Source organism: Taeniopygia guttata, chromosome 27 (assembly GCF_048771995.1).
Source record: "Taeniopygia guttata chromosome 27, bTaeGut7.mat, whole genome shotgun sequence".
Taxonomy (NCBI): Eukaryota; Metazoa; Chordata; class Aves; order Passeriformes; family Estrildidae; genus Taeniopygia; species Taeniopygia guttata.
In genome coordinates this window covers 3490986-3505965 of record NC_133052.1, presented here as the reverse complement: position 1 = coordinate 3505965, position 14980 = coordinate 3490986, and the positions used below count along the sequence as shown (strand labels likewise).

The window sequence follows — 14980 nt, the reverse complement described above, 5'->3', positions numbered from 1 at the left end:
AAGATTGTCTCTACTGAGAGATGGATCCTCCTGGAGAGGGACAGGGACCGCAATAAGCTGTGGTTTTTTCTCTCCCCTGTTGCAGTGCTCCTGGAAGTGGGCCCATGTTCAGGACCACCACGGTGGCTGTGGACGAGGAAGGTGGAGATGACGATGATTCCGCAGCCAACAGTGGCTCCTTTGTCCAGATGAGCTCTGGCCAGGCCACAGAGATGACCACGGACAGAGGCTTCCTGAACACTGGACAAGGCACTGTGATGCCTGCCCAGGGGGCACAGGCCATCAGCTTTGGCATTAAGAGCTCTCTGGGAACTCCACTACAGAAGATCGGGGTGTCCTTTTCCTTTGCCAAGAAGACCCCAGTGAAGCTGGAGACCATCGCTTCTGTTTTCAAGGACCACGTGGACGAGTCCAGTTCTGCAGATGGGGCAAAAGGTGATGAGAAGGGATCCTCGGAGGCTGGCAGCCTGCAGAAGTCTGGGGAGGGTGAAGGCACCAATAATTCTGATGGCAAGGCAGAGGATGATGACCAGCATGACAAGGACAGCGGGGCTCTAGCCAGCACCTTATCCAAACTGAAGAAGATGAGGCGAGAAGATGGACCAACAGCTGTAGAACCAGAATATTACCACTACATCCCCCCAGCCCACTGTAAAGTAAAGCCCAACTTTCAATTCCTGCTTTTCATGAAGGCTACTGAGCAAACAGAAGCGGAAAATGTGAACAAAAAAAACGCGCACGAAGTGAAAAAGGGGAGTTCCCCCAAACCCAAACCCAGCAAGCACACAGAAAAGGCTGCTGAGAGCACAGGGCAGCAGAAGGAGCAGAGTACTACTGAAACTGCAGCTCAGCAGGGCAAAACAGAACGAAAGGACATCCCAGAGAATGAAAATACACAGGAGAGCAAGCACCTTCCAGAGAGCAATCCCCCTGAGCCAGACGCTGCTAAAGAAGCTCCTCCTCCTGCCTCGGGCTGCAGAGATGGCTCTGAGGGACCAAAGCACCCCATGGGACCTTTTTTCCCTGTTCTGAGTAAGGACGAGAGCACGACACTGCAGTGGCCTTCAGAGCTGCTCATCTTCACCAAAGCTGAGCCCTCTGTATCCTACAGCTGCAACCCCCTGTACTTCGACTTCAAGCTCTCCCGTAACAAGGATGCAAAAGGGAAAGGGGCAGAGAAATCCAAGGATCAAGGGGGGCTTTGTAAAGACAACGCTCAGAGCACAGAACCTGGTGAGGTAAGCAAAACCAAGGAGGCTGAAAGCGTAGGGAACAGTTCTGCTCAGAAAATGGAAAACAAATCCCAGAGTAAGCAGGAGTCCGGTCTGGGAAGTGTCGGTAAGGGAGAGGGGGAGGACACCAGTAAGAGTGTAACGGGTAAGAGTAAATCTGGAAGGTCCCATAAACACAAAAAGAAAAAGAAGCACAAAAAGTCCAGCAGACACAAACGCAAACATAAGGAGGAAGCTGAGGAGAAGGCCCGGAAAGCTGAGCTGGGGGAAGAGAAACCCAAGAAACGGAAAAGGCACAGGCACAAAAAAGGTAAATCCTCCCTTTCGACAGAGTCAGATCGGGCGCTGAAACCTGAACTGTCTGAAGACTGCAGCCATTTCCAGAAGAAAAAGCGATGCTCCCAGGAGTCCCAGAGGAAATCCCTGTCTGCTGAGGAGGGAAGCAGCAGTAAAAAAGAAGACGGGGGTAACTCCTGCCAAGAGCACGGCAGCAAAAGGCACAAGGCTGAGCTGCAACAGGTGCCTGGCGTGAGGAGGCGCTGCCCAGCTCTGTCCCAGCCCCGGGGCGGCTGCCGGAGCCAGCAGAGCAGCGGTGACGATGACAGTGACGAGGGCTCCCCTGGCAAGCACTGCCGCCAGAAGTCCCCGTCGCAGTACAGCGACGACTACGACTCGGGCAGTGAGCACTCCCGCAGCCGCTCCCGCTCGGGCCGCAGGCACTCCTCACACAGGTCCTACTCCACCAGCTCGGACGCATCCTCGGAGCACAGCCGCTACAGCCGCCACAGGAGCTACTCGGACGACAGCTACAGCGACTACAGCGACCGCTCCCGCTGCCACTCCAAGCGCTCCCAGGACTCGGAGGATGACTCTGACTACAACAGCTCAAACCACCGCTCAAAGCGGCGCAAATACTCCTCGTCGGAAGATGACTACAGCTCGAGCAGGAGCAGGTCCAGGAGTCGGAGCAGGAGCCGAAGCGACCCTCGAGGCAGGTCGAGATCGAGGAGCCGGGGCAGGAGCCGCAGCAGCAGCTGCAGCCGCAGTCGGAGCAAGAGGAGGAGCCGCAGCGTGACGGGCCGCAGCTGGAAGCGCAGCCGCAGCTACAGCCGGGACCGCAGCCGCAGCACCCGCAGCCACTCACAGAGGTCCCTGTCACGGAAGGGCTCGCGGGGCCACGAGAGCCCCGAGGAGCGAAGGTCTGGCAGAAGGGACTTCATTAGGTCTAAGATCTATCGCTCCCAGTCTCCTCACTACTTCCGGACAGGCCGAGGTGAAGGGTCGCTGCTGAAGAAGGAGGATGGCAAAGGAGAGGATCTGAAAGGATCCAGCTCCCTGTCCCAGAACAGCAGCGGCTCTGGCATGGGGCGGGCCTTGGAAGGGGACTGCAGTCCTGAGGAGAGGAACTCTGTCACTGCAAAGCTGCTCTTGGAAAAGGTGCAGTCCAGGAAGGTTGAGAAGAAGCCCTGCGTCACTGACGAGATGCTATCAGGGGCAAACAAAGTGGGCATAAAGCTCAAAGATCCTCCCCAGGGGTACTTTGGCCCCAAACTGCCTCCTTCATTAGGCAACAAACCAGTTCTGCCCTTAATTGGGAAGCTACCAACTATTCGGAAACCAAACTCCAAAAGATACGAGGAGTCTGGCTTGGAGAGGGGCGAGGAGCAGGAGCTGTCAGATGCTGAGGATGGTTCCCAAGGCATGGAGGACGGTCAGCTGGCCGGCCAGTCTCTCCTGGAAGATGTGGTGATGGTAATTCAGGACAAACCTCTGGATGAGCAGAAACGTGATGAAGCCTCTGTGGAGATGCCGTCCCTCCCCCTGGACGCGCCGGCGCTCCCTGAGTGCTTTGGCTCCGGAGATCTGGTCATGCCACACAACTTCCTCTCGGATCCCAGCGATGGTGACGGGCTGGAGCCTATGGACAGGGGCAACCAGCCAGTCCCAGTGGAAACCAGTATGATGCCCTTAGATGTTGAGCACTTTCCTGGCTACGTGCCTCAGAGCGGGGAGCCGAACATGGAAGGAGATCGGGAGGGGGGAGAAGATTCCTCTCTAGCCCCGCTGGAGAGCCAGCCCATCACCTTCACACCCGAGGAGATGGAGAAGTACAGCAAGCTGCAGCAGGCCGCCCAGCAGCACATCCAGCAGCAGCTGCTGGCCAAGCAAGTGAAAGCCTTCCCTGCCTCAGCCGCCCTGGCCCCGGCCGCGCCCGCGCTCCAGCCCATCCACATCCAGCAGCCGGCCGCGGCCTCGGCCACGTCCATCACCACGGTGCAGCACGCCATCCTGCAGCACCACGCTGCTGCCGCCGCCGCTGCCATCGGCATCCACCCCCACCCGCACCCACAGCCCCTCGCTCAGGTCCACCACATCCCCCAGCCACACCTGACACCCATTTCCTTGTCCCACCTCACCCACTCCATTATTCCGGGGCACCCCGCCACGTTCCTGGCCAGCCACCCCATCCACATCATTCCGGCGTCTGCCATCCACCCGGGCCCCTTCACCTTCCACCCTGTCCCTCACGCTCTCTACCCCACCCTCCTGGCTCCCAGGCCAGCAGCCGCTGCTGCTGCCACAGCCCTGCACCTCCACCCTCTCCTGCACCCCATTTTCTCAGGACAGGACTTGCAGCATCCACCCAGCCACGGCACATGAAGGACAAAATGAAGGAACCTCAGAGGAAGGAGAATATTTGGCGTTTTGGGAAGGGGTTGGAGTCGAGCCAGCGGGCAGGTGAGGCTTGAGCATTTCCTTTCACTCTTGAGCAGCCAAAGAAGCCAGGGGCTCGAGGACTGGGCAGTTGGCTGTGTCCCTGGGATGTCTCGCTCCGACTCCTCTGTGCACACAGCAGCACCGCTCCAGAAGAACCATTTCACCTTTAGAACAGTGAGAAACTTGGAAAGGCTTTTTTTCCCCTTGGATTCTTACACTTGGTCATCTTCCTTCTGCCACCTTGTATATGATAAATGAGGTTTCATATACACTAATAGGATCTCTAAAAATCCTTTTATGAGGTCATCTAATTAAAGTAGCATGATTGAATCTGGCTTGTAATCGGCAATGAAACATTGGAGCTGTCAGCTGCAGGGGGGCTTGAGGCATCACTTTTCAGGCATTGCAGGAGGTTCCTTGGCCCCTGTCTCTGCAGAGGTGGGTTTTTCTTGGTGTGAGCAGCAAAAATGGAAGTAAGATCTTAGTGTAAAGAGGAGGAGGAGGAGCTCTGTGTGTGTGTACCCAGAGCTCCTGTCCTTCTCCTGCATCCGTGTTCTCCTGTGCCAGGACCATGCCTGGATATCCCAGACTGGAGAGAGTTTCTTGGGTGAGGGGTTGGGATTCCAGTCTGGGCTTTGACCACTCTTCTCCTGAAAGGGGGAAAAAATCACTCTGAATTCCATCTTCTGTGGGGTTGGGAAAGAGGCACTGGGATGGGAGAGAGAAGGAAAATCCTGTTAGGAATTGAAGCAATACAGAGGATGTAGGAGCGCGGCCAGGATGTAAAGCGTGTTCTTTCCTCTGTAACACTGATGGTTTTCTTATTAATTTATAGGATTTTTTTTTTTTTTATGTAAAGAATTGCACTGAACTCTGTAAACAAAGATGCTGCTTTTTGTAGCTCCTATCAAAGGTTACATTTGTAGTATATCGCAATAATATTTTTTACAGCCAGTTCTTAGTGGTACTTGTTCTGGTGGCTTCTGTGTAAATATGTTTGCCGTAGGTGACCCAAGACACTTGTAAAGGTTCAATTTATAGTTTCAGCTAGATGCAAAACAGCTAAGCATGTATATTTTATCAAGCTCATGTATTTTTGAAGTTTTTATGTAGTATAAAATGTAAAAACAAACAAACAAAAAAAAATATAGAATTTTGCAGAAGAAAAGAAATCAGCAGGTGAGATTTGGGAAGGTGAGGGGTGTGGGGGTAGCAGTGACTCTGGCAGGTAATGCTGCTTCCCTGCCATAGGAATGGGCACTGGGGAGCAGCAGGAATTCAGGGTGCTCCCAGAGACTTGAGAGCCCTTTTTTTTCCTTTCCTCCCCTTTGGAAGCAGTAATGTGCAGACCCTGCTGGTGCAGGGACTGTTCCATCCCACATGAGGGTTACCCCAAACTGGGATTTCCCAGTTCTCCCAGCATCACCCAGCTCAGGTGATGCTGCCTGTGGGAGCTTCCCCACCACAGCTGGAGGGAGGGATTTCAGAGCAGTGTGGAGATGTGTGACATCCCTCTCCCATTCCTCGTCCTCTTCCCTGTCCCCTCCTGGAGTGCAGCACGAGGCCAGGCAGAGTCAAAGGATCAAAACCCCCTGAGTTCCCTCACCGTGTAAACAAGAAATCGGAGCAGGTCAGAGTGACAGCAGTCACAAAAAAAGGGACTCAATTTCCTGTAAATACTGCACAATTCAGTGTTACTGTCAGAGCTGAGCTTCATAGGGCCCATCTGTTCCCTGGCCCCATCGTGCTGTGGGCACAGGGATTGTTTTTGGACTTCAGGATAGCGCTAAAATAATTAACCCGTCATTACTTAACGAGCATAAACAGACTGTATTTAACTTTGTCACATAAGATATATATATAAATATATATATATGCTGTAAAATGAGGGAAAAAAAACCTTTCTAATAAACCAACGATTTGTGGAAAAGAAACGTGCTGCCGTGTGGTGGTGGGGAGCTACTGTGTGGAGCACCAGCTTCTCTTTTCCTAACCAGAGCCCTGGTTTGATTAAAGGAAGGGGACGCTGGGGGTGATGCCGAGTGCGGGCGGGCTCGCTGCTGTCAGCTCCATCCGGCCGCGGATGGGATATCGGGGTGATGGAAGGGCCCTGTGCCCTGCTGTCCTCCCCCCTCGCCACATTTCCGCTGGCAGGGACCGAAATAACCACCCCAAATGCACATCCCGAAACAGGCACCCCCAAACTGCCGCCCTGCGGCGGGCGATAAGCTCAGGTTGCTGTGGTCGTGTCCCCCCACCCTGTCCCCGTGTCCCCCGCTGGCACTGCCACCTCCTGTCCCCCGCCCTGCTCCGGCCACATCCGTCTCCCCGCACCTCTCTGGCTCCCTGCAGGAGCGGATACGCGTCCGGGGGGGCCTTTCCTGTGTTCCCCATTCCTGCTGGGCCCAGCCCCAGCTGCGTCCCCCGAGATAAGCCAGGGACGCCCAGGCCCGGGGGCTGTGGCCACATTTCGGGGTGACGATGGGGCTGCTGCGGGTGCTGCTGCTCCTCGGGGGACTGCGCCTGCCCTCCACGCTGGGGCTTCTCCAGGAGCCCCCCACCATCTACGAGGGACCCCCCGGCAGCTATTTCGGTTTCGCCCTGGATTTCCACATGAGCGAGGGAAGGTAGGGTGGCACCGGGGTGTCAGGGTGGTCGGGCACAGCACACGCCCGACGACCCTGACACCCGCTCTGTCCCCCAGGCCCAGCGTGGCGGTGGGGGCCCCCCGTGCCAACACCTCCCAGCCCGTGGCTCAGCCCGGCGCCGTCTTCCTCTGCTCCTGGCCCCCCGACAAGAGCCCCTGCCACCCCCTGCCCATCGACACTGCAGGTGCGTGGGCACCGCGGGGCGGGGAGCGGCCCAGGGGGTGCCAGCTCCGCACATCCCCTTCTCCCGCTGCCCAGGGGACGAGAAAGAGAGCCAGGGCACCTTGGAGCTCCACACCTACAAATCGCACCAGTGGCTGGGAGCGTCCGTCACCAGCTGGGACGGCAAACTGGTGGTGGGTGCACCCGCGGGGGATGTGGGCAGCTTTGGGTGCTGGCGGGGCGGGCTCGCAGCCTGTCCCATCGCCGTGCCCAGGTCTGTGCCCCGCTGCAGCACTGGAACGCTTTGGAGGGGCAGCAGGAGGCGTTCCGCACCCCCACGGGCACCTGCTTGGTGCGGAGCCCGGGGCAGCGGGGCACGGTGTGGTACTCGCCCTGCCGAGACCAGACCATGGCCAGCACCCACCGCCTGATGAACTACGGTGAGGGGCGGGCAGGGAGCGGGGGGTCCCAACCCGGGGGTCCCAACCCCGCGTCCGTCTGACCCTGCCCTGTGCCCTCAGTGCACGACAAGCGCTACTGCGAGATCGGCTTCAGCGCCGCTGTCACCCCGGTGAGAGGGCACTTGAGGGGCTCGGGGGACTCCTGGGAGGGGTCGGGGTGCCCCCCAGGATGCCCACGGGGGGCTGATGGAGATGCAGAGGGTGTGGCCAGGGTGATACCTGGGTGGCACGGCGGGGATGGTGGGGTAGGGATGATGAAACGGGCGATGCTGCAGCGGCAATTCCGGGAGAAGTCCCAGCAGTGGGGTGGATGCTGGGCTGGGAGATACTGGGGTGGGCGATACTTGGGTGAGGATGCCCTGGGGGGATGCCAGGGTGCCCCGGGGTGGTGCTGAGCCAGCGTCTCCCGCAGGATGGGACGCTGGTGCTGGGTGCCCCCGGCGGGTACTACTTCACAGGTGAGTCCTTCCTGCCGCCGTGCCCACCCCGGCTGGTGCTCTCGGGGTGGGCACGGCGGGAGGAGGGCACCCCGGGTGGGGTACCCCATAAGTGCCACCCGCAGTGGCACTGGCAGCCTAGGGCGTGTGGCAGCGGGTGCCCTGTCAGTGCTGGTGCTCCCCGCGGTGTGCCCCAGGGCTCGTGTACTCGGTGGAGCTGGACAAGATCCTCAGGCGCTTCTCTGGCAAGTCCCTGCTGTGGCTGGGGAGCCCCGGGCGCCCCACGGAGCCGCTGTCTGGGGACTACGAGGACGGGTACCGGGGTGAGCAGCGGGCACGGGCACCCTGCCTCACTGCCAGCTCCTGCTGGGGTACCCCAGGGTCACCAATGCCCATCTCCCTTCAGGATACTCGGTGGCTGTAGGAGAGTTTGATGGCAACCCCAAAACCAAAGGTAGGGCTGAAGGGTGCAGGGAACAGGGGTTGATGGGCCTGGGGCACCCTGGGACTCCAGAGTGACCTTGCTTCCCTTCCCAACGGGGCTGGACAGGCTGTGCCAGCACAGGGGTCCCATCCATCTCTGTGCCCTCATGCCCCGTGTCGCACCAGGGGAATCCCTGTGCCCACCCCAGTACCGGGGGTATCCCAGTGGGGCACTCAGGGCTCTCATCGCTCACAGAGTACGTGGTGGGGGTCCCCAACAAGAGCAACACGAGGGGTGAGGTGAGTGCTGCGGAGTGCCCGGTGCCGGTGCCTGGCGGAGGGGACACCAGGGGACACCAGCATGTGTCACCGCGGGCTGGGCCTGGCACCTGACACTGCCCTGGGCAGGTGGAGATCTTCACTGCGGGGGACACCCTGCGCAGGCTGCGGGGCATCGCCAGCGAGCAGGTAGGTACCCATCCTTTCCAACACCCCTGCCCTGTGACCCCCCAGCACTCCCCTGCTCCCCCAACCTCCCGGTGCCACCCTCTACCCGGACCCTTCCCAGGTGGCTTCGTACTTCGGGCACACGGTGGCAGTGGCCGATGTGGATGGGGACGGGTGAGAGCAGGGACACGCGTCCCCCCCTCCTCCGTGGCGACACCCAGGGGTGCTGCCCCGTGCCTGGCACACCGCTGGGAGCCCCCAGCCCCCAAACCTGCGGACCCTGACCCCCGCGCCGGGCACAGGCGGGACGATCTGCTGGTGGGCGCTCCGCTGTACATGGCCCGGCGCTCGGACGGACAGCGCAGCGAGTTGGGGCGCCTCTACCTCTACCTGGGGCGGGGACAGCAGCGCCTCGCCGGGCCCCCCCAGACCCTGACGGGCACCCACCCCTACGGCCGCTTCGCCGCTGCCATCGCCAGCCTCGGGGACCTGGACAAGGATGGCTTCGGCGGTAAGAGCGCGGCGGGGCGGGGAGGAGGATGTGCCCACCCCGGTGCCACGCCTTGGAAAAACCGAGGCAGAAAAACGCGGGTGGGTGCTCACGTCCCTTCTGTCCCCAGACGTGGCCGTGGGCGCCCCGCAGGGCGGTGACAGTGGCAGCGGGCAGGTCTTCATCTTCCGCGGGCAGAGCGAGGGGTTGGCACCGGTGCCCACCCAGCTCCTCAACAGCCCCTTCCCCGGCCCCGCCGCCTTCGGCTTCGCGCTGCGAGGTGCCACCGACCTGGATGGCAACGGCTACGCGGGTACAGCCCTGGCACCTGACACTGCCACCGCCCTGCCACCCCGGTGTCACCACCGCCCTGCCACCCCGGTGTCACCACCCCGGCACCGACCCTCTGCTTGTCCCTGCAGATCTGCTCGTGGGGGCTTACGGGGCGGCCAAGGTGGCCGTGTACCAGTGAGTGCCCGTCCCTCCCTGCGGTGGCCCGGGGCTCCCTGTTGGGTCCCCTGGTAGCTCAGCAATGTCCCTGTGTCCCAGGGGACTCCCCGTGGTGGTGGCCCGGACCCAGCTGAGTGTCCCCGATGGGCTGAACCCTGAGATCCTGGACTGTGTCCTGCCCGACTCCAGCGTCCGTGTCAGCTGGTGAGGGGACACTGCCATGGGGACACTATGGGGACATCACCGTGGGCACAGGACAGATCCCTGAGCACCTGTTGGTGGTGTCCCCCCGCAGCTTCCACGTGGTGTTTTGTGTCAGCGTGACGGGCCAGCACATCCCTCAGAGCATCCGTGAGTGCCACTGTCACCCGGGGGGCACCTCGGGTGCCACCCGTGCCACCTTCCCGTTCCCCACCAGAGCTGGAGGCTGAGCTGCAGCTGGACCGGCTGAAGCCCCGACCATCGCGGAGGGTCCTGCTGCTGCAGGGACACCAATCGTCCTGGCAAGAGGAGCTGCTGGTGGCACCGGGGACACCCCCTGTGTGCACCAACCTCACCGCCTACCTGCGGGTACGGGCACAGGAACAGCGCGGCAGAGGGAGGGGACAATCCGTGGAGGGGACGGGAATGGGATTGTGGCATCTCCAGCCAGGATGGGGACAGCGTTGGGGACAGGGATTGGGGATAAGTGTCTCCCTGTCCCAGGAGGGTGGCTACCAGGGATGGGGACAGTGGTGCTGGAGAGCGTGGGGTGGGGTGGGCACTCTGGATGCCCTCCAGAGTGCTGTGCCCATGGGTGTCCCCAGGACGAGGCCGAGTTCAAGGACAAGCTGAGCCCGGTGGCCCTGAGCGTGGCCCTGACGCTGCCCAGAGAGGCCCCGGGGTTGGTGCTCTATGGGGACACCCTGGTGCAGGCACAGGTAGGGGGGACATGGCTGTGGGGGGATGTCACCGTGGTGACACGGGGTGGGCTCATCTCCACCAGGGCACATGTGGGTACCCGCAGCCTGGCTGAGCTCAGCTCTGGGGTCTCCAGTTTGTGCCAGTGTGTGCCCAGCACCCCTCTGGGACACTGCCCCTGTCCCCCTCCCACTCTCCCCAGTTTCCACTGGGATGTGGCTCCTACCCCCAGCCCCACTGTCCCTTATTCCCTCTGGAATGTGCCCCCGCGCTGTCCCTGCCACTCCCTGGCATGTCCGTCCTGTTCTGCCCTCTGTGTTCACCCTGCACTCCCCAGTCCCCTCTGTCCCCAGCACTGTCCCCATTCCCAACCCCGAGAATGTCCCCTCTGCCATCTCCAGTCCCTCCCCAGGATGTCCCCCTGCTGTCCCTGCTCCCTCCTTGGCGTGTCTCAGGGTATGTCCCCAATCGTCCCCCTGGATGTCCCCTCTGCTGTCCCCATCCTCCCCTCTCGGAGATGCCATCCCCTTGGAATGTCCCCTCTCGACTCTGCACTGTCCCAAATCTCCCCTCTGGATGTCCCCTCTGGCCCCTCCACCAGCCCAATCCCTTCCCGGGATGTCCCCCACTGCTGTCCCCAGTGACTCCCCCTGCCACACCTCGCCCTGGATGTGGGGGTCCTCCTGTCCCCTCCCTGTCCCCCTCCCAGACCCACATCATCCTGGAGGACTGTGGCGATGACAACCTCTGTGTCCCCGACCTCCACCTGGCTGCCGACACGTGAGCACCGGGGGCCGAGGGAGGGCTCGGTGTCCCCGCGGGGTGCTGAGCCCTGTCCCCATGTCCCCAGCCCCAGCCACCGCCTGCTGATCGGGGCCGAGGCCGTGCTGTCCCTGCGTGCCAACGCCACCAACGCGGGCGAAGGCGCCTTCGAGGCCGAGCTGAGGGTGCAGCTGCCCCCTGGCACCCACTACCAGGCTGCCCGCAGCTCCATCCCGGTGGGTGTGAGCGGGGGGTGACACGGGTGACCAGGGTGGGGGACTCAAACCGTGTCCTTGGTGGCTGTCACCTTCCGTGGGGGTGCCCAGGGGTGATGGGTGCTGGGGCGCCCAGGGTGGGGGACTCAAACCGTGTCCTTGGTGGCTGTCACCTTCCATGGGGGTGCCCAGGGGTGATGGGTGCTGGGGCGCCCAGCACAGGGGGTAACCCAAATCGGGGGGCTCACACTGTGTCCTTCATCCCCATCATCCTCCACAGAGCTGCCTGGTGGGGATGGGTGCCCGGGGATCCTGGCTGGGGGTTCCTGTCCTGCCCTTGGTGGCTGTCACTCTCCACAGGGTCCCCACTGGTGATGGGTGTTTAGGGGTGACCAGGGTGTGAGGCTCAAATGCAGGTCCCCAGTGTGGTTGGTTCCTGGTGGGGTCCATGACATGTCCCCCCCCATGTCCCCACCCTGCAGGGGCAGGAGAAGCTGAGCTGCAACCCCAAGAAGGAGAATGGGACCCACGTGGTGCTCTGCGAGCTGGGCAATCCCATGAAAGCAGGGAGCCGGGTAAGGGGACAGGGGGTCCCTGCTGGGCCTGTCACCCACTGGGGCTTGTCACCCACCTGCCCCTGTCCTCTGCTGTCCCCCAGATCACCGTGGACATGGAGCTGAGTGTGTCTGGGCTGGAGGACATGGGGGATGCCATCACCTTCCACCTCCAGCTGCGGAGGTGACAGCTTGCTGTCCCCCACTGCTGGGACACCACTGGCACACAATGTCCTCAGCATGTCCCCAAACTCAGTGTCCATCTCTCATCCCACTGTGTCCCCACAGCAAGAACAGCCCCAGCCCCAGCAACGCGTCGGTGACAGTGACAGTGCCCGTGGAGGCACAGGCAGAGATGGAGCTGCGAGGGTGAGGGTTTGGAGGACACGGGGGTAACGGGGGGATGAAGGGGGACACTGACCCCCCTGTCCCACCAGAAACTCCCTGCCTGCCACCATGGTGCTGCCCACCAGCTGGCCTTGGGTGGAGGGCAGCCGGCGGCTCCAGGACCACGGCATCAAGGTGGAGCACGTCTATGAGGTGATGCCCGCTGCTGTTCAGGGGATGTCCCCTCTGTCCCCTCCTCGGGTCATCCCCTGTGCTGGGCATCACCCACCGTGCTCCCGCAGCTCCACAACAAAGGTCCCGGCACCGTCAGCGGTGTCACCCTGAGCCTCGCTGTCCCCCACCGGCTGGGCGACCACGTCCTGCTCTACCTGCTGGAGCTGGGCACCGAGGGTGGCATGAGCTGCCCGCACCACCCCACCCTCAACCCCGCCCAGGTAGGGACAGCGGGATCCGCTGCCCTCCGGCGGGTGCTGGGACATGTCAGGGACATGGGTGTCACCTCTGTGTCTCCTTCCAGCTGGAGATCTCCGCTCCGACGGCCGCGGCGCTCGGGAACGGCACCGGGCAGCGGGAGCGCCGGGAGGCGGAGCCGCCCCCGGGAGCCGGGCTGGGGGACCAGGGGCTGGGGGACCTCGTCCTTGTGGTGAGTGGGTGACCCTGGGGACCTGCCGGAGGGGATGGAGGCAGGGCTGCGGGTGCCAGGGTGGGGCCACACCCTTGGGTGACCCTGGGGACCTGCAGCCCATGGTGGGCACAGGGCTGGGAGCGTCCCTTGGGGTGGGGGTCCGGCAACACCCACTGTGTTGGACGCCACCCTCAGGACTGTGACAATGCCACCTGCGTGGACATCACCTGCCACGTGCCCAGCCTGGGCAAGGACCAGCGGGCACTGGTCAGCGTCCACGCCCTGCTCTGGATGGACACCCTGCAGCAGGTACTGTCCCCTCCTGGGGACAGAGGGGATGGGGTGGCATTATGGCCTCGGGGCATCCCTGCAATGTCCCCAGAGAGCACCCTGGGGATACCATGTGTGAGGCCATGGGTGCTCTGTTAGCTGCCAGCAGAACCTGATGCCTGGTTCCCACGTGTCCCCAAGTGTCCCCCGCATGTCCCCCTTTCTGTCCCTAGCGGGAGCACCTCCTGACGCAGTTCCGCATCCAGTCCCAAGCGTGGTTCACCACCTCGGCCATGCCCTACCGCGTCCAGCCGCGGGTCCTGCCCACCGGCAAGGCTGAGGTAGGGCTGGCGTGGCTGCGGGGACACGGGGACAGGCCGTGGTGGCAGCGGTGTCACCCACCTGTCCCTCTGCAGACTGAAACCTGCGTGGTGCGCGCCAGCCCTGGGGGCGAGGGGGCTGTGCCGGTGTGGTGGGTGGTGCTGGGGGTCCTGGCCGGGCTCCTGCTCCTCACCCTCCTCATCCTCCTCATGTGGAAGGTGAGTGGGCGCAGGGGGACTCTGGGCACGCTGGTGACATCCACCATGGTTGTGGAGCCTCACTGGCACCAGAGGGACTCAGTGCTGGGGGTGGGGGCTGTGGGACAGGACGGAGGGCAGCAGCACGGGTGACACTGTGCGGTCCCCAGAGCCGGGGGGTCCCTCAGGAGCGATGCCACGGTGGTGCCACGGGGATCTCCGGGGGGCTGATAATGTGGGACCCCTGGGGCTGGTGCCGCGGGGTCCCCCAGACCCCGATTGTCACTGTGTCACTGTGTCCCCGTGTCCCCTTCCAGACGGGTTTCTTCAAGAGGACGCGGCCGCCGGCCGAGGGGGACACGCAGGAGCCCGGCCCGGCCCAGGAGCCGGGGAGCACCCAGGACTAGTGGGGTCCCCCCCACCCCACTGTCATTCCCCAGCCCCCCGCGTGCCCGTGGGACCCCAGCCCCGCTCTGCTCCCCCCGGACAATAAATCCCCGCTCTGCCCTCGGGTGTCCCCCCGGACCTGCATCAGGGGTCTGCCAGGGCCAGGAGGCTTTTGGGGACCCCCGTGTGTCCTTGTGGGGTGCCCCGGGAGAGCAGTGGGAGGCTGGGTGGGTCCCGGGGGTCTGCTGCACTGAGGGGGGATCCACACCGGGGCTGGTGCCGGTACCGGGGGTGGATCACCGGGGTCAGCCCCAGGGGTGGGACCGGGGGATCGGGGCAGTGCCAAGGGCCAGGCCCGAAATGCCGCTGCGGTACCGGGGCTCGACGCTGAGGCTCAACGAAGTACCGCGAATGGGTCCTGGGGTGCCGGTGCCGGTACAGGGCCAGTCCCGGGATGACGGTGCCGGTACAGGGCCAGTCCCGGGATGACGGTGCCGGTACCCTGTCCGCGTCCCGGGGCTCGGAGTGGAGCCGGGAATGGCTCTCGGTGCGGTACCGGGAGCACTGCAAGGCTGCCGGGGCCAGTACCGGAGACAGTCCTGCAGTGCCGAGTCCCGGTCCTGGTGTCGGGATCGGTACCGGGATTCGTGCCGGGGCTCGAGCAGCGTCAGAGGTGGATCCAGGGTCGGTGGCGGTGTCGCGGGTGGGTCCTGAGGCGACACTAGGGTCAGTCCCGGGATGCCGGTGACGGTACCGAGTCCGGGTCCAGGTCCCGGAGCGGTCCCGGGCGCGGTGCCGCGGTACCGGCGATGGGTCCCGGCTCCCGGGGCACCGCAGGGGGCGGTACCGGAGGTGCGGGGCGGTGCCGGGGGTTGGCGCGGGGGTCTCGGGGCGGTGCCGGGGGTGGTCCCGGTGCCGGGGCGGTGCCGCTCC

General features: G+C 62.9%; 2 protein-coding genes across 11 annotated transcripts in view; both read left to right on the top strand.

Annotated features, from left to right (window-relative positions):
• The window catches only part of GPATCH8 (G-patch domain containing 8), a 54212-nt gene extending 48328 nt beyond the window's left edge, over positions 1–5884 (top strand). For all 10 annotated transcript variants that reach the window (XM_072919187.1, XM_030256310.4, XM_072919188.1 and 7 more), the window contains one exon: positions 86–5884. In XM_072919187.1, coding sequence (XP_072775288.1) covers positions 86–3893 — 3808 coding nt within the window. In that variant the 3' untranslated portion in view covers positions 3894–5884. The remainder of the gene's footprint in view (positions 1–85) is intronic.
• A 144-nt stretch (positions 5885–6028) lies between these two features.
• On the top strand, positions 6029–14226 carry ITGA2B (integrin subunit alpha 2b). Its single transcript, XM_030256316.4, has 30 exons — positions 6029–6577; positions 6655–6782; positions 6857–6954; positions 7035–7200; positions 7282–7331; positions 7634–7679; positions 7856–7981; positions 8065–8112; positions 8338–8381; positions 8490–8549; positions 8650–8702; positions 8831–9039; positions 9149–9331; positions 9441–9486; positions 9568–9672; positions 9764–9819; positions 9887–10038; positions 10275–10388; positions 11078–11148; positions 11219–11366; positions 11828–11920; positions 12004–12083; positions 12188–12268; positions 12337–12439; positions 12529–12681; positions 12765–12890; positions 13068–13181; positions 13376–13483; positions 13559–13681; positions 13978–14226. The coding sequence occupies exons 1-30, from the start codon at positions 6432–6434 to the stop codon at positions 14065–14067; spliced, it is 3120 nt and encodes a 1039-aa protein (XP_030112176.4). The 5' UTR covers positions 6029–6431; the 3' UTR covers positions 14068–14226.
• The last annotated feature ends 754 nt before the right edge of the window (positions 14227–14980 follow it).